Source organism: Ahaetulla prasina, chromosome 5, assembly GCF_028640845.1.
Source record: "Ahaetulla prasina isolate Xishuangbanna chromosome 5, ASM2864084v1, whole genome shotgun sequence".
Taxonomy (NCBI): domain Eukaryota; kingdom Metazoa; phylum Chordata; class Lepidosauria; order Squamata; family Colubridae; genus Ahaetulla; species Ahaetulla prasina.
Genome location: NC_080543.1, coordinates 101,655,005 through 101,673,946, shown reverse-complemented (window position 1 = coordinate 101,673,946; position 18,942 = coordinate 101,655,005). Strand labels below are relative to the sequence as shown.

The 18,942-nt window shown below is 38.1% G+C and overlaps 1 protein-coding gene across 2 annotated transcripts in view; it reads right to left on the bottom strand.

The window, feature by feature from the left end:
• Positions 1 to 18,604, bottom strand: part of DCUN1D2 (defective in cullin neddylation 1 domain containing 2) — a 30,322-nt gene extending 11,718 nt beyond the window's left edge. The window contains exons 1-4 of one of the 2 annotated variants that reach the window (XM_058185999.1): positions 18,435 to 18,604; positions 16,222 to 16,438; positions 8,940 to 9,108; positions 775 to 905 (exon numbers count right to left, since the gene is read on the bottom strand). In XM_058185999.1, coding sequence (XP_058041982.1) covers positions 775 to 905; positions 8,940 to 9,108; positions 16,222 to 16,438; positions 18,435 to 18,437 — 520 coding nt within the window. In that variant the 5' untranslated portion in view covers positions 18,438 to 18,604. The remainder of the gene's footprint in view (positions 1 to 774; positions 906 to 8,939; positions 9,109 to 16,221; positions 16,439 to 18,434) is intronic. The other variant, XM_058186000.1, reaches the window with a different exon arrangement.
• Between the last annotated feature and the right edge of the window lie 338 nt (positions 18,605 to 18,942).

Here is an 18,942-nt window from a genome sequence, read left to right as displayed (position 1 = left end):
TCACCAAGACCACTCCCACTAACACTGACAGTCAAGCTTTTATAAACTAAGAGCAAACTCACACTCTTCTAGTACTGATGATGTTATCTAATTTGATAATGAAACGTCTGCAAGAAAACAACCAAGCTCAGAGAGCACTAAGGACCCTACAAACCATAAAAAGCTACCCATCCTTGCTTTAGCCAAAGGGGCCAATGAAATAAAAACTGAAACAAATGCTTTTATATCAGAAAAACTGTGGAAGAGACAAGAAAAGTCACCAGAAACTGCTGAAATGGACAATTGTATCCTTTGAGATGTAGCAACTTAGATTTATATACAACATGTATGCTAATTTAGTATGAGAAACCAGGAAGAGAAATAATACTGTAAAAGAAATTTATTCTGGAACAAAACAACATAGAAGTTCACATTTTGATTGAACATCCTAAATTCTACTTGACAGAATTGCCAAAAGAACTGAGATTTTAAAAACTATTGTAAAAATAAAGGCTAACATATTGAGTTCTACTTAAGAATAAATTGTAATGTACTATCCCATTATCAAGATATTTTGTAATATTTTTCAAATAATAATGTGACATCTGTTATTCAAAACATGCAAGCTAAACCATTCACTTAGCTATGGATTACAATAATCTTTCCTTCCCTGCCAACCTGAATATCTCGCCTAAAAAAAATCTAATAGCAAGTCTCACCTAAGCTTTCATTTTGTTAAAAGGCTATTATAAAATCTCTTATTATTGAAAACACAATAACTTAAAAAAAACTCACCTAAACCTTTTTGCCCAGGGTTTTTAGCAAAGTTAAAAGTAAACTGATAAAAATCTTTAAACTTCATTGGATCCTTTAATTCTTGTTCCAGTCTTGGCAAAAGAGATTTTAGCTTGTCTGTGGTATCACACCTGGTAAAAAGATGCTACTTTTCAGTTTATTCAGTATCGATTGTATTGTTTTAGAATTTTGAAATATAAATATAAAACTTATAAAATATTTGTTCAAAAAATGGAAAATTGCAATATACAAGAAATAGTTCCATTTTAAGACTAATTCAGTTGATGTTAATGTAACATATTATTCCATCATATTTCATTCAGCTGGTGCTGCAGAAATAAATACATAAAGTACATATTCATTTTGTACTGCATATAGAGCAATTTTGCAAATAATAAGGAGCTATAACCAGTGCAGTAAAATAAAGACCTTTTACCCTAACCAGAGTTAAAATATGTTGTAAGAGCATTTATATGAGAACAATAAATATGATAAAGGTGTAGCAATTTCTTCAGCTAATTTATTTCTCCACAATCTCATTTCCTGTAATTTAAATTGAACTATTATGTTTTGCTATTTTTCTGTCAATACATAAAGTAGATAATTATCTATGTAAAATGGAAAACAGTAATTCTTAACTAAGAAATCAACATCATACAACAAAATCATCATAGGTAGCTGTTGATAAAACATACTATCCATTCTCCACTTACTGTACTTCTGATAAAGTCCAATTTCAGTGAGCAGAAAACAAGAAAATGCTTCAGACTTTCTAGTAAGCAATGTGGGCAAAAATCACATCCTTATGATCAGCATTAATATTATTTAAATTTAATTACTAGTATATTTTATTTTTAGGTGCACAAGCAAGTCATACTGGAGTGTTATAATATTTGTTCAATATTGTCTTATACAGGTACTTCTCAATTTACAACCATTCCTCTAGTGACTGTTCAAGTTAAAGTTAAAACAGCCCTGAAAAATGGCTCACAACCCATCCTAGCAGTTACAACCATTGCAGGATCCCCATGATCAAAATTCTGGCACTTGGCAAGTATTTATGACAATTGCAGTGTCCCAGGGCCGTGGGATCACCATTTGTGTCCTTCCCAATTGGCTTCTGATAAGCAAAGTCAATGGGGGAATCAGGATTCGCTTAACAATCGCATGAATCACTTAAAAAGCACTGTGATTCACTTAAGAATTGTGGCAAAAAGGATGTTGGGCACAACTCACTTAACAACGGTCTTACTTAGCAACAGAAATTCTGGTTCTAATTGTGGTCGTAAGTTGAAGATTATATATTTGATCTGTATATGAACTGCTTGTCCTTCTAGGATTGTAACTGAATTGCAGCTTTTTGCACAGGTGTTAAGATAACAATTAAGCATTTGCAGGGAAATTTAAATCAGCTCTGATTTTATTTAAACACAACAGGTAAGTATAACCACTTAGTTAGGTGACATCAACATAGGTACAATCCATGGTGACTATGGAAAAACACCTGCCATCACAATCTGTGAGAATCTATAGGTCTTTTAAGACACTCCTATTTCTTCATGACATTTATTGTTCTTTTCTGCTACTTTGCTCAACCTTCTCAGGCACGTTTGTTTTTACTAGTTTATTGACATGACATTCTAAGTATATACGTTTTGTTTAGTGAGCATTGTTTAATGGAGTCTTTGTTTAGTCCACTGGATACCGTTTCCTTTGTCTTCTTAAAATTTAACATTTAGCCAGTTTTTTTCACTTTCCCTAGTGAAAGTTCTCTAGAAACTAATGTTATCTTTCAAACTGTTAAATGTTTCGATGTAACTTTAATTGCATGTTTCATCCCTTCCAATCTTGCCATTCATATAATATATTTCCCGTGTAAATTAAACACATTACTTTCGCTTTATCTTCATATTCATCTAAATAATGTTGATATTTGAAATGATAACTTCAATAAATACTTGTATTTCATCTAGCATTTTGCTATAGTACTGCAGTTTGGACAAATATATGTCTGTAAATCCATCTCTCCATCCTGAGTGGACATGTGTAACTGTAGTGCTACACTTTTTGTGTTCAACCACTGTCTGGTAAATGTTCAATGACCCTTATCGATTTTTATTACAATTTAATGCCATTTTTATGACAAAAGTTAGAGCATTGCACCAATTAAACAGATATAGGGTCAATATATATCTATCTCAATTCTTCTTGTTTTTAGACAATTCTACTTCTCCAAATACTCCAAATACAGATTTTATTGTAGCTTCTTATTCTGTGAACAAGGAACTGTGAAGATTCCTTGGAAGAATGATAGACTATTCTGACAGTTATTAACCTTAATATTGTGCACAAAGGGCTCATTATATTCAATAAAACACAGTCAATCTTATAAAGTTGCAAGAAAAAGTATGTGAACCCCGTGGGATTACGTGGAGTTTTGCATGAATTGGTCATAAAATGTGCTCTGAACGTCATCTAAGTCACAACAATAGAAGAACACAGTCTGTTGAACATAATACTACACAAACATTAGATGTTGCCATGGTTTAATTGCACATAACATGTAAACAGTCACAGTGCAGGGAGGAAAAAGTATCTGAGACCCAAGCCTAATGACTTCTCCCAGAGCTAATTGGAGCCAGGAGTGAGCCAACCTTGACTCCAATCAGTGTGATGATATTGGATGTGTTGCTGACAGTTGTCCTGCCCTTTAAAAACACACACCTGTTTTGGGTTTACTGGTTTCAAGAAGCACTGTCTGATGTGAACCATGCCTCACAGAAAAGAGCTCTCAGAAGACCTACGATCAAGAATTGTTGACTTGCATGAAGCTGGAAAGGGTTACAAAAGTATCTCCAAAAGCCTTGATGTTCATGTGTCCATGGTAAGACAGACTGTCGACAAATGGAGAAAGTTTAGCATTGTTGCTACTCTCCCTAGGCGTGGTCGTCCTATAAAAATGACTGCAAGAGCACAGCGCAGAATGCTGCATGTGGTAAAGAATCCTAGAGTGTCAGCTAAAGACCTACAGAAATCTCTGGCACATCCTAACATTTTTGTTGACACATCTACATTAAACAAGAATGGAGACATGGGAGGACACCCCGGAGAAAGCCATTGCTGTCCAAAAAGAATATTGCAGCACATTTGAAGTTTGCAAAAGAGCACCTGGATGTTCCACAGCACTATTGGCAAAATATACTGTGGACAGATGAAACCAAAATTGAGTTGTTTGGGAAGAACACACAACACTATGTGTGGAGAAAAAAAGGCACAGCACACCAACATCAAAACCTCATCCCCACTGTAAAACATGGCGGAGGGAGTATCATGGTTTGGGGCTGCTTTGCTGCCTCAGGGCCTGGACTGATTGTTGTTATTGATGGGAAAATGAATTCCAGAGTTTATCAAGACATTTTGCAGGAAAACGTACGACCATCTGTCCGCCAAATGAAGCTCCGCAGAGGATGGGTGATGCAACAGGACAACGACCCAAAGCATACAAATAATTCAACAAAAAATGGCTTCAAAAGCACAGAATACGCCTTCTGGATGGCCCAGTAAGAGTCCTGACCTCAACCCGATTGAAATGCTGTGGCATGACCTTAAGAGAGCGATTCACACCAGACATCCCAAGAATATTGCTACACTGAAACCGTTTTGTGAAGAGGAGTGGTCCAAAATTACTCCAGATCGTTGTGCAGGTCTGATCTGCAACTACAGGAAACGTTTGGTTGAGGTTATTGCTGCCAAAGGAGGGTCAACCAGTTATTAAGTACAAAGGTTCACATACTTTTCCTCCCTGCACTGTGACTGTTTACATGTTATGTGCAATTAAACCATGGCAACATCTAATGTTTGTGTAGTATTATGTTCAGCAGACTGTGTTCTTCTCTTGTTGTGACTTAGATGACGTTCAGAGCACATTTTATGACCAATTCATGCAAAACTCCATGTAATCCCAAGGGGTTCACATACTTTTTCTTGCAACTTAAATTTGCTTGCTCTTCCTATTTATACTGTATATGATCTTACATCACAGCTTCTTTAGACACTAGAAAGGTGATTGCAACTCTGAAGTTGGAGGAGCTGTTCCCTTGCCACGGTAGAACCACTTCCCATTGAAATTTAGAGTTACAGCAACTATTCCTTTCTCTGGGGAAACACTAGGACAGTTCTCCTTGGAATGAATAGATCCCAACAGATTCCTGAAAACTCTAACTCTTCTAGCTAATATGATGGATGCTCCTGACAAAGGTCTTGATTATTCTGTAAAATGTAGATGGGACTTGAGCAGTTGACACAATAAGTAATTTGGAAGGCAGTTGTAATATAGATAGAAGTAAAAAAAAATCAAAATCTGATTAAATACTACTAAGAGCTTATTATTAAAGCCTACTATATGGTAGGAAAGGAGGTGAAGAACCAGAATTTCTCTGAGTGGTTTGGGTATTACTAAGAATAGCCTAGCATAAAGTTGCATAGAATCCTTGGTAATACATTGTGGTATGTTAGCTTTGAGGATGAAATCAATTATCTTATACATAAGACTCAGCATTTCTGGCAGTTCAATTTATAAAAGTCTTTTTTTATGATTTTCATTTGTTAAATTCTGATGACAAAATGATTGATAGAGATTGACCTCTCACTTGATTTTAGTTATTACAGCTTATTATATTTGACAGGAAGGAAATATTTGGGTGAAAGGTATAAGCTACTTAAGATGTGTCAAATATTTTGTCATACTATAGTGCATTTGCATTTCAGAAATAACATTTGTCTGATACTTTTCACTTTGCATCTCCTTTTATGTTTTTGTCTTTTTTTTAAAAAAATGAAGGAGTGGGCCTTCATTCATAAAGATTATGATGAAAAAATTCAGATCCAGATCTAAATAAGTATAGCCTTCTCAATTCCCTTTTATTTTCCCTAAGGTTTAACATTTGCATTAATCTGTTGAGCAAGGTCATTCAGAAATTTAAGAGTAAAATATGTTGCTTACAGACAACCCTCTTGTTTTCATAAAATCCAGTGAAAAAACAAAATGTTGTGCTTCGCCAAAGTAATGAATTGGATGACAAGTCAAGAAAGCTCAATCCAGACATAGAGATGCTACCGATAGGTGGTTTATTTGTCTAGGTGAGTTATGTACAGCCTATTCTAAGAGACTGCAAATCTTCCTAATTTGAAAAACATCTATATCAATCTTTGTAATTAAAGACATAAATGTCATCTGTGAATGGAGTATCTTTTCTTGGACTAGGTTACTGAGTGAGTTATAGTGATATTTTGTCACAGTTACCCTGAGCTAATTTATGCCCTGATCATTTTCATGTAAATTACTACAATGTGTTTTATATCAGGCTAATCTTCAAAAACTACAGTCAGTATTAAATAGTTCAGCAACAGTATAAATTGGAACTAGCACTACAGTATGAAAGTACACTTATATTACATGTTATTGGCGGCTCCAGTTTGCTCATAATTCAAGATATTAGTAAAAATTTGTATAACTTTTCATAGTTTGCGACCATAATGCCTGAAATAAGAGTATTAATTATATGTTCCCATTCATCTTCTGAGATCATCTTCAGGGATTTTGCTCTAGATGGGCGGCTGCAAATGGCCATAATGTTAAATTGGCTGTCAAGTGCCCAAAATGTAATCCCATGATCACTTTGGAAGTGGGCATAATTTCAAAAATGCATTCCAATTAGCTTTGGGAGCATCCATTGTAAACTGAGACTATCTGTACAGGTAGTCCTCAATTTATGACATCTGAGCCCAAAATTTCTGTTGTTAAATGAGACATTTGTTAAGTGAACTTTGCCCCATTTTGTGACATTTCTTGCCACAGTTGTCTTCATTTCTTGCTTCCTCATTGACTTTGCTTATCAGAAGGTTGCAAAAAGTGATCACATGACCTTGGGACACAGTAACATTCATAAATATGAACAGTTGCCAAGCATCTGAATTTTGATCACATGATCATGGGGATGCTGCAAAGCTTGTAACTGTGAAAAACGGTCCTAAGTCACTTTTTTCAGTGTCGTAACTTTGAGCGGTCACTAAAGAACTGTGTACTTGGTTGTCACTGAAATCAATGAAACTTATATTAATAGTGTACCCCACAATATTTGTGTTTTAATTTCATCAAATAGCAAGATTGCTACTCTCAGAACTGCCTGCCTTCAGCAAAACCACTTAAAAAAATTAAAATAACTTTCAGTTGAAAGAAATAGTGAGTTAATTACTTAGAAAGCATTCCAATTGAATGTAAAATATGGTTTGTGGGCAGGAATAAATAAATTCAGAGCTGAGGAACTAGAATATTCTTTACCTATTTTAAGATGTTTATGCACTCTTAATAAACCATAGGCTTACGTCAAAACTTTTTACAGTCCTTGCATAATTAATTAGGCAAGTTACTATTACATTTTAATGCCACAAGCATGCTTTAGATCAGTGGTCCGCGGACCACGGTCCATGGAGAAATTTCACACCTGAACAGCTGCCTGGGATAGGGGAGGGAGGTTCAGCTGCCTTTGGGACCGGCCATGTGGGGGGTGGAAATCTGTGCACAAAAAGACAAAAAAACAACAACCCAGCACCATTATTTCATTCCTTGCCGTCCGGAATGAAATAATGGTGCTGTTGCAGCGGTGGGGGAGGGGGCGGCGCAAGCAAGCCAAAGTGCTTGAGATGGCTGGGTCGGGCTCTTCGAGAGACGAGAACTTGCAGGGAGGCGATCTGGCATCCGCCTCCCTGCAAGCTCTCGTCTCTCAAATTCTCCCTGAAGCAGCACGGGAAGCTTGGGTCGGGCTCCTGGAGAGGAGAGCATGCAGGGAGGTGATCTGGCGTCCGCCTCCCCGCAAGCTCTCCTCTCGAGGAGCCCGACCCAAGCTTCCTGTGCCATTTCAAGGAGAATTCGAGACACGAGAGCTTGCAGGGGGGCGATCTGGTTCCGCCTCCCCGCAAGCTCTCCTCTCCAGGAGCCCGACCCAAGCTTCCCGGGCTGTTTCTTCCGGCCCTTGTTGGGCTCCTGCACCTCGGTCTCTCGTCTCCGCAAGAAAGAGACAGAGAGAGAAAGAGGGGGGGGGAGAGAGAGAGAAAGAGAGGGGAGAGAGAGAGAAAGAGGGGAGACAGGGGAGAAGAGAGAGAGAAAGAAAGAGGAAGATGACAGAATGAGTGGGAGAGAGAGAAAGAGAGGTGGGAGAGAGAATGAGAGAGAAAGAGGGGAGAGGGGAGAAAGCGAGAGAGAGAAAGGAGAGAGAGAAAGAGAGAAAGGGGAGAGAGGAGAGAGAGAGAAAGAGAGAGAAAGAAAGAGAGAAAGGGGAGAGGGGAGAAAGAGAGAGAGAGAGAGAAAGAGAAAGGGGAGAGGGGAGAAAGAGAGAGAGAGAGAGAGAGAGAAAGGAGGGAGATGACAAAATGAGTGGGAGAGAGGGGAGAGAATGAGAGAAAGAGAGGGGAGAGAAAGAGAGGGGAGAGAGAGAGAAAGGGGAGAGAAAGAGAGGAGAGAGAAAGAAAGAGAGGGGAGAGAAAGGGGAGAGAGAGAGAATGAGAGAGAAAGAGGGTGGAGAGAAAGAAAGAGAGAAAGAGAGAGAGAAAGGGGGGAGAGGGATTGAGAGAAAGAGGAGGGAGAGAGAGAAAAAGAGAGGGGGAGAGAAAGAGAATGAGAGAGAAAGAGAGAGAGAGAGACAGAGAGAAAGGGGGAGAGAGAGGGAGAAAGAGAGAGAGAGGGAGAGAGAGAGGGAAAGAAAGAAAGAAAGAGAGAAAGGGGGAGAGAAAGAGAGATGACAGAATGAGTGGGAGAGAGAGAAAGAGAGAGGGGGGAGAGAGAGAATGAGAGAGAAAGAGAGGGGGAGAGGGGAGAAAGAGAGAAAGAGAGAGGAGGGAGAGTACCTGAAGGACCCATCCATCACTAGGAGTCCAGGCGCTTCAGCAAGCGGAGCATTGGATTTGTATTAGTGGTCCCCGGGATTTAAAATTATGCACTTTGGTGGTCCCTGAGGTCCAAAAGGTTGGGGACCCCTGCTTTAGATACCTGCATAATTCTTTGTATATTTCATATAATTGAATTTTTAACCAATTTGACAAAATCAGTCTTGATATAAACTATTTTGATATTGAAAAAATTGAATTCTGATAAAAACTGTTATACTCACCCCAGCTCTGTCATGCCATCTACAAATTCTTTTTTACTGAATTCACACTGAGTCGCTGCCCGGAATTTCCATGCTATGACCAAAACACTGATACTAGCAGGGTCCAGATTTAAATCGTCACAAAATTGCTGAATTCCATCAATGCCAATTTTATTGTCATCCTGTGGGTCTGTATTTGAAAACAAAACAGGGTGTTATATTTTACATTAAAGATGTATATTTTTTTCATAATCATACAATTATTCTGGTTTTTAAAACTACACCTTTATAATTTCAACTCTTACTGCCTAAAAATATAATCATATAAATCAGGTCAAAAAAGGTGTTAGTGGTGATCTGTATACATAGAAAGGTTCATTTGATTTAAAATTGTAGTAATTATAGCAACAGTATTGATATTTAAAGCACAACTGTCCAATGTAAAAACCTATGGAACTATTGTGTTTTTCTTCAAATATGAGCAAGAAAATTTAGATGAGAAATATATATTACATTTTGCTGAGATGAAAAGCAAAAAATCTGAGACTGATTAGGGTTTAGAATCACAGTTATTGAAATTCTAACACCATATTATTTCAATAAAAAGTCCCTGCTATTTTAAGCAACATAGGTCTCCAGGGGGTTGATAGGCAGACTTCTGTTCCTCCATGTCATATCATCATTCTTTAGACACCAGCAGCTAAAAAAAGGCACCTCTTTGCACATGCTACACTTCTAAAATATTTTTGTTTATCCCAAGTAGAGCCTAGTATTGAATGCTGCCACAAACTGTCAAATCAATTTGCCCCCTAAAAATAAAAACAAAAATAAAAGTTCTATTCTCCCAGAAAAAATAGCTAAACGTTTAGAAAGTGTTCCTACTTCAGTTCACATATTTTGCCTTCCTCCTTTTATGTGGCAAATAGGTAAAAAAAGGCGATATTTGTTCTTTCAGCACACACCTAAGTGTGCTTAACCTAACTACAGGTAGTCCTCAACTTACAATCCTTTGTTTAGTGACCAATCAAAGTTATGACACACTGAAAAAAGTGAATTATGACAGTTTTTCACATTTACGACAACTTCAGCAACCTCATAGATGATCAAAATTTGGATGCTTGGCAACTGGTTCATCTGACGACCGAACTGTCCCAGGGTCATGTGATCACTTTTTGTGAGCTTCTGACAAGCAGTCGATGGGTAAACCAAATTCATTTAACAACCATGTTACTAATTTAATAACTGCAGTGATTCACTTAACAACTGTGACGAGAAAGTTCTTAAATGGGTCAAAACTCACTTAACAACTATCTCGCTTAGCACCAGAAATTTTGGGCTCAATTGTGGTTGTAAATTACCTGTACTGCAGCTGAAATTAGCAAGAAGAATTTTCAAGTACATGGTAGCAATTCCAATATCAATTGTAATTACTTTAACTATTTCATCCCCACTAATCACTTGCACTTCTCTCTCTGTGGTTGAAGTGCTGATAACTATGTAAAGCCTCAAAATGTTACTTATCTGGGACAAAGGAAATAAAGCATTCCATTAAATGTTATGATATCCGGGGAAGGCAGAATGTGCCTGACTACCTTTTTGTCTCAAAACAATCAGAGTAGCCATATGCTTATAAGAAAAGGTCTTAATAAAATAAATAAATAATAAATAAATAAACAAAATTTTCAAGTATTCTACTCCTATGCTAACCAACAAGGAATGAAATTTTATGGCACTGAAGTTTTAAAGAATAGCAAACTGCAAGATGTAATTGGCAGGAGATGGCTTAAAATGCAAAGAAAACCATTTGCAATGCTCTGAGAAATCAGTTTTGTTAAACTAATACATGTAACAATAGCATCAAAGTACTAATTAAGGGTAAACATCTACACATATTATTTAATTATGCTCAATGACCAGCAAGATAAAAGCAGACCAAGTATAACAAATGCAAAGTGTCAATTATGTTATGATGCAAAAAAGGTTAACAAAATGGATTAAGTAAAAAAATTAATATAATGTAAAATTTATGAAAATAAATTAAACTAAAATATATAATTTAGTAATGTCACTACTCCAAATTTAGGCCATTTTACGCCTTTTTACAAAAACTGCTGTAGGTAACTACTTAGTAATTCTATTGGTGATAGAAACATTCTGATCTGAGAATAAGAAAGGAACCATCTTTCCCTCATAACAGATTTCATTTTTGCTAGGATATGTTAAAGGTGTATCTGCAGCCAAATCTCTGTAGAAATAGGAAAGGAAAATTTTATGACTTAGGGTCTCAGGTTTATCAGACCACAAAGACAGTTTCTTTTGATGAATGGAATCCTGCTGCACACTTCTAACCTGGTACTATAGAGGATAAAGTGTTGAAATGAGACACAGCTTATTGGTGAACAAGATTGAATAAATAGGTTGTGTTGGAACCAGCACTGAGAATTGGCTACAATTAATACCCAAATCCTCTTGCCATGCAACGTCAAAAATTCCAAAAAATTAGCTCTAAATCTAGGAAAAGAAAAGAGAAGAGAGAAAGGCTGCAATAGCCTGGACCAACTACCATTTTTATTTCCTACCTTGATAAATGTTTTCAAACAGAATAGGGCCAACAAATCAGCGCTAAACAAAAGTTTAAGCTAGTAAGAGAGTAAGCAAATGTGCCTCTAATGAGAATGTAACAGCTTCGGGTGAGGAGTAAAGTATTTGAGACACAACAAGGGATTTTGTAAAAACTTACATTGGATATCTGTGTAGCACTTGATATTTAAGATAGAGTTTTAGTTTAAAAAAGAAAGTGTACATTTAGCCATTTATTTATTTCACTTTTATCCTGCTTTATTACCCTATAAATAACTCAAGGTAGTGGAATATACATAATACTCTTTTGTCTTCCTATTTTCTCCACAAAAGCCTGTGAAGTAGGTTGGGTGGAGAGAGAGCAACTAGCCCCAAAACACCCAGCTGGCTTTCGTGCCTAAGGTGAGACTAGAACTCGCAGTCTCCTGATGTCTAGGCCAGTACCTTAACTATTACAACAAACTGAGGGAAAACCAGGATTGCTTTGACAAGATTGTTAGCTTTGGCAGACACTGAGTCTAATTTGTTTTCATTTTCTGTTCACAGAAATCACCTATTAATACAACTTTCCTACAGTCCATCAGTGTCCTTTCCAATCCACCATCAAACACAGTCATATATATAAAGTGCCTTTATGAAGTTTGATATTAATGCTTTTTTAAAAATATATCTTACTAAAGAGCTAAATTTACTAATACTAATGAACACATTCTTATTACTTTTATCTTCTTATTGGAGATTTAAGATTGCAATTTATCCACCAGTAGAAAGTAATATTCATCCCTTCCCACTTATTCCATCTCCAAATCAATTTCAGAGTAACAGGACTTTCCAGAGCAGATATAATACACAAAGAAGGAAAGTCAGAGGGAGGAAAGCCAAAAGAAACTTGTTCTTGGATATATGATAAAAATTAAACAAAATGCAGCCTTTATTATATATTTTCTCAGAAATATCCAATCTAATAGAAAAGAACTAGAATCACGAACAAGCATTATGACTAATTCAAAAAGATAACTGTAGGTGTATAATATACAATTGGGTTTTCCCCCACTTTTTATATACAGGTAGTCCTTGATTTACAACAATTGAAGCCCAAATTTCTGTTGCTAAGAGACATTTGTTAAGTGAGTTTTGCTCCATTTTATGACCCTTCTCACCAGTTATTAAATGAATCACACCAGTTGTTAATGAATCTGGCTTCCCCATCGACTTTGGTTGTCAGAAGGTTGCAAAAGATGATCACATGACCCTGGGATTATATGAGTCAGTTGCCAAGCATCTGAATTTTGATCATATGACCTTGGGGATGCTGCAATGGTGGTAAGTATAAAAAATGTTAATGTCACTTTTTTTCAGTGGTACTGAACTTTGAATGGTCACTAAATGAACTGTTGTAAGTCAAGGACTACCTGTACCCCCACCCTCCCATTTGAAGATGAAAAATACTGATAGGACTAAACAGAGAGAACTCATAATTGATGATTTATGCATAGCAGTCATACAAGGATTACAAAAATAAACATAAAAAATTATTTTGTGACACAAAATGTATAGCTGTATAACTGAGGGATATCTCAGAAATGGAGCAAAATCATCATTAATTTAAATAACCCCTCACCAACCTGAGGCCGCAGTGCAACTGAAAAATTAAGCCATTTTCTTGTTTATTGGCTTGCTATAGAATAGGAGTCACCAACCTTTCGGACCTCAGGGACCACTACACTCATAATTTTAAATCCCGTGGACCACTAATATGATCTGCCTAATGACCGACTGGGTTGGCATGGCTAGGTGGGCGTGGCCAATTCAATGTCACTCACGTCTAGGAGTGCCTTGCCAGCCTCTACTTGCCCCTCCCCTCCCAGCCACTCCTCACCTCCCTGCCCAGGCTCCTTAGGGCCCCAACAGGAGCAGTTGCTGGAGCTAAGCAGCCACCAGAGAAAGAGTTGGCAAAACAGCTGGCTCAGTTCAAATTGGATCTGGCCGAGAAGGAGGCTCAGCAGAAGCACCTCAGTGAGGACTAGGAGCATAGGCTTTCCAAGCAGAGGGAAGACCTTGCAGAAGTGCAAGGCCAGGTACTGGCGCCTGGAGGCTCAACAGGCTGAGATGGTCAGCCAGTTCCAGGCCATGATGCAGTCTCACTGGAACAAGGTCTTCCGGCTCTTCGCCACCAGCAGCACTTTCCTCCAGCCTTCGCCGAAAGCCCCGCACCAGGAGGCCAAAGCAGTCCCCAAATTGGAATTTCTGCCCCCCTCTGATCCACACAAAAAAACCCATAGGGGGAGACTTTCTGCAGCAACACAAACGTTCATTTCACATTTCTGTCCCAGGGGCCGTAGTTTGAGGATCCCTGATATAGTGCAATATAAAAAATGCAAATAATTTTTCTGAGGACCACCAAAATTTTCTTGTGGACCACCAGTGGTCCATGTACCACCAGTTGGTGACCACTGCTATAGAACACCCTCCCCCCAAAATAAATTAAAGGAAAGGAAATGAAGAACTAGCTATAAATATTCAATTATACAGGTACAGTTTTGATAATAGTAAATAAATCACACCTTCTCTCAGTTTTTTTTTAACAAATACCCCTGTTGAATAAAGAAAATTTGTTTAGCACAGAAATTGATAAAGCACAAGGAAACAAATAAACGATATTTGGAAATAATCATATTTATGGATTTGAATTTTTTTTAATGCAGCAAGGAAACAAGGGAATATATTCAGGAATTAAGATACCATAACAGCAATGACATCTGTTAGGTATGAAGACCTCTGTATCCAGCATCATGGGCAAAGTACAAACAAGAACTTCTGAATTAAAAAACAGAATCTTTTTTTTAGAAAGTTAGGTATTTGCATGGTTATCCAGAAATATGCCTGTGCATTAATATACAACAGAGCTAAAAGAGTATTCAAAGAATTTCATTATTTATTCATCTTATTTATAATCTGCTTCTCTTCATGGAGTTTAGAATCCTATGTATGGTTACCTTTCATTTTATTGTCACAAACTTGTGAAATAGGCAGGGCAGAGAAAAACTGACTGTCCTATAATCACCCCATCAATCCAGTAATTTATTATAGTTCATGACCAGCACATAATAAAAAATATAAAAATTCCATTTATTATTTATTCCTTGTAACCACTTTACTGTCTCTGAGATAACTGGATTGTTTTCTAAAATGTTTGCAGCAATATGAATTCAAAAGCAGAATTAACAAAGGAGTTTCAATAAGGTTTCCAACCTCAGAGAGATTTTTATAGTCGAACATAATTCCATATTTCAGAACAAAGAAATTATTCAATTTTTTACCTGGACTAGATCTTTAAAAGAGAATACTTATTAATAAACATATTTATCTTTACCTAAATTAAGAAAAATTATAAATAGATCCTTGCTGGATCCAGTCTGGTAGAATGCTGTACATTAACTCTTTCAGCAATGCTTTTAGTGGAATGTACTGCTCAATCTTAACAATAATGCACATATGGACATTACATCTTTGGGAATATTCAATAAAAACGGGGTAAATAGTTTAAGCTGCATTCACATTTTCAGGAGAATCCAATTTAAGCTTGTAGAATAAGCAGGTGGTCTAGAATAGGAGACGGAATACAATAATATAATTTAATTATACCACAGTGACAATGCAGATCCTATATAGAATAGTTCACATCTATCCAAAACATATGGTTAGTCTGCTCTTCTTAATGTACAGGTAGTTCTCGATTCACAACAGTTCAATTAGTAATTGTTTGAAGTTACAACGGCACTGATAAAAGTGATTTAGGATTGTTTTTCACACTTACGACTGTTGCAGCATCCCTATCATCACGTGATCAAAATTCAGAAGCTTGGCAACTGGTTCTTATTTATAATGGTCGCAATGTTTTGGGGTCATGTGATTCCCTTATGCGACCTTCTGCCAAGTAAACTAATGGTGAAGCCAGATTCACTAAATAATTGTGTGACTAACTTAACAAGGGTCCTTGAGTGGCGCAGACTGCTAAACAGCCTGTTATTAACAACAGTTGCCTGCAATTATTGCAGGTTCAAGTCCCACCAGGCCCAAGGTTGACTCAGCCTTCCATCCTTTATAAGGTAGGTAAAATGAGGACCCAGATTGTTGGGGGCAATAAGTTGACTTTGTATATAATATACAAATAGGATGAAGACTATTGCTTAACATAGTGTAAGCCGCCCTGAGTCTTCGGAGAAGGGCGGGGTATAAATGTAAATAATAATAATAAATAATAAACAACTGCAGTGATTTGCTTAACATCTATGGGAATAAAGGTTGTAAAAATGGGGCAAAACCCACTTAGCAACAGAATTTTTGGTTTCAAACGTGGCTGTAAGTCGAGGACTACCTATTTGAGTGCCCAGATGTTTATATATTTTAAATTAAAACTTCCCTATATTTTCTTTAAAAATATATTTTCTTTAAAAAGAGTAACAGCTTTTACATTTAATTAATTATACTGTCTAAACACACATACACACACTTACATATTACATATACAAAAATAGAGTACTATCACTATACTCATGTTTATAGTTTGATACTATTCACACGTACCTAGAACTAAGTCCCACTATGTTCAGTAGGGCTTACTTCTTAGTAAATATACTAGAACTGTAGCCCCATTTCCCCTGAAGGTGTAAACTGAAGTGGAAATCAAGCTCAAAGGAAAAAGTGAAGAAATAAACCTTACCTTTGTACCTGTTATACAATTGTTCTAATTTCTTTCTGTCTATTGAAATTTTCATGGATTCTTTGTAGTACAAGTCTGGATTCTGGAAGTAGTTGTCTGTTGCCACTTCTAGTTTCCATTCATTCTGCATTAAGCAGTATATAGCAGTCCTTTCACCAGCCTGGGTAACTGCCATAAACTGGCGGACCTTGTCCTTCTGAGCCGATTTAAGCTTATGCTTTGGGATGCAAAAGAAGCAGGAAAGCCAATGAAGCTAATCCAGATGTTTTTTTTCTTCAGAATTTCACTAAAACTGCCTATCTTTTTAAAAAAATATTGTATTCTTTTTTTTTTTTTGGAGTAATAACACTTCATTCCAGAAAAAAACCAAATATATTTTATTTCATTTTAGTAAAAGACATAATTTTCTTCTGAAAACTGAAAAAATAACTGAACATATATATTTTTAACACAAAAATTAAAAATCTGAGGGCAATTCATTTCAGTCTTAACTTTATGCCTCTAGGTTTCCATGTAAAAAGACACAACTTTTTACACAGTGGCTTTCCATTAAATGCATAAAACATTAAGTGAAAGAATCTTTATAATGATAGTCCTTCAGTAAATAACCAAAAGTATCTCATTCTTAATATAATATGAATATGTGATTATACTGTGATAGATTCAGAAGTTTAAGGATTATACAATAGTTGCCATATAAGTGGTCCTGCCAGTAAAAAAAAAGAAGCTATTTCAGGAGTACCCTTCATAAATATTGCTTTACATTATTAAAAGTAACATTTTAAAAATATGCCCTATAAAAACACAGCCAAGATAAAATAATGTCAATGTATAATTTTATACAAAATTTCTATTGTAGGTTTTGATGGCATTTCTGAACAGTAGGGCCCTAAAATATCCCTCAGTAAGATTATTACACACTTTAAGAAGATCCTTTAGCAAAGAATGCCCCTCTACAAACAAATCATTTTAGAGTTAAGAAAATGAACAAGTTTCAAGCATAACCTGGCCTACACAACTATATATGATTCTTCAAATCAAACCTTTATTGTCAATGCACAACATGTGTAGAATGAAATTTAGAAATGAATTTAGATTTCCTTTCTGAATCTAAATAAATTGCATAAAAGAAGCAATCTTGATACAGGTATGTTAAAAAAAGACATCCTAATTAAAAGGAAGGTCCTAGTTTCTGTATTTGCCATGCAAATATAAGATTTAAATCTTTTTAAGTTCTATTTTCGCTTAGCTTTAAGAATGCATGTTTTCTTCTTCCTCTAGCTTTCCTAAATTCTCTTAAGGGTGAAAATGGGGTGTGTGTGTGTGGGGGGGAAGAGTCAAAATGGCTTGCAAGAAATCAGAATGTTAACTTTAAAAAAGAGGAGGAGGAGTTGCAATTCCAGGTGTTAAAATGAGGTTTTGCTCCCAAATAGGGATCTTCTTTTCAATTTTGTTCTCCATCAAAGAGGCCACTCACCTAAAGGGATGTCAGGGAAAGAAAAGTGGTGGGGGGGTGGGGGGGCAAGAAGAAGGTTGGGGACTACAAAGTGAAGGTGCTATTTCATCGTGTGGAAAGGAAAAAGGAAAATACAACGAAATAATCCGAGAGACGGGGGGGGGAGTGTGGACTCCTTCCTCCCTGGGGAGTGGGGGTCTTTCCCCAGGCCTATAGGCTTTCCTTTTAAGCCAGCTCCTGAGAGAACAGGTGAGGATCCCTGGGGCATCCACGGGAGGTGGGGGGGAGGTTCGGCCGGTCTATAAAGAGCGAAAGGAAGACAAAAGCCTGGGCTAGGAGAACCGAGAGCAGGGCCGACCGCCACCTGCCAGCTTCTCCCCTGCCCAAAAAAGGGAAAGGTACGTGGCGAGGGTGGCGGTGCCTTCCCTGCCCAGCCCGGGGCTCCTTCCCCACTCAGGCGCGGAGCCCTCCCGTCCCTGCCGCCGCGGCTCCCTGCGCAACTCCCTCGCAGCCCTGCCCGCCCGTTGCCCCCTCCCTCGCGAGCTCCCCATGACGCGGGCGGGCGGGGGGGGCGCCCGGAGTGGAAGGGCACCCGCCGCTCTGCTCTTTGCTCGCGGGTGGAGGCGACTCTGCTCATCCCGCGGGAGGAGCCTGCCTCGCCGCCTTCTCTCCCCCGCTACCCCCGAGCGCGCGCGCGCTGGGGCGGGTGGGGGTCGTTCCAGGCGGGGAAATCCACCCGACCGACCCCCCCACCTACCATTTTATCAGCAGGGCTTCCACCCAACTTCACTCGCCAGCGCGGCCGCCGCCGCCGCTGTTACCGCCGCCGCCAGTACAGCTTGTTTCTGCGCACGCGCGGGTCTTCTTTCCCTTTACCCTTCTCTTCCTCTCCTCCTCCTCCTCCTCCTCCTCCCCCAGTTCAACTGCCGGGCATCGTCCGTTTGGCACGGTTCAAGAAACCCCACTGCGAACCCGTTCCCCTTTTTCTCTCGCTCCCGCTTCACAACGACTTCGACCTGGAGGATGCGATGGAGGGTCACCCGGGCACAGCCAGAGCTAGAACTACATTACCCAGGAGGCCCTCTGGCCTTAACCATCTGGTCGCATAGACTTACGAATAGACTTCTGCTCAGCCTGCCCACAGCTTCCGCTTTCATTTTATACAATTGTAGGGCAGAAAACAACGGACAATTCAGCAGTTTAATTTAGTTGTGATTGAACAAAAATACATGCTTTCTTCACTCCCAAGTCTATTGGTTGTGGTG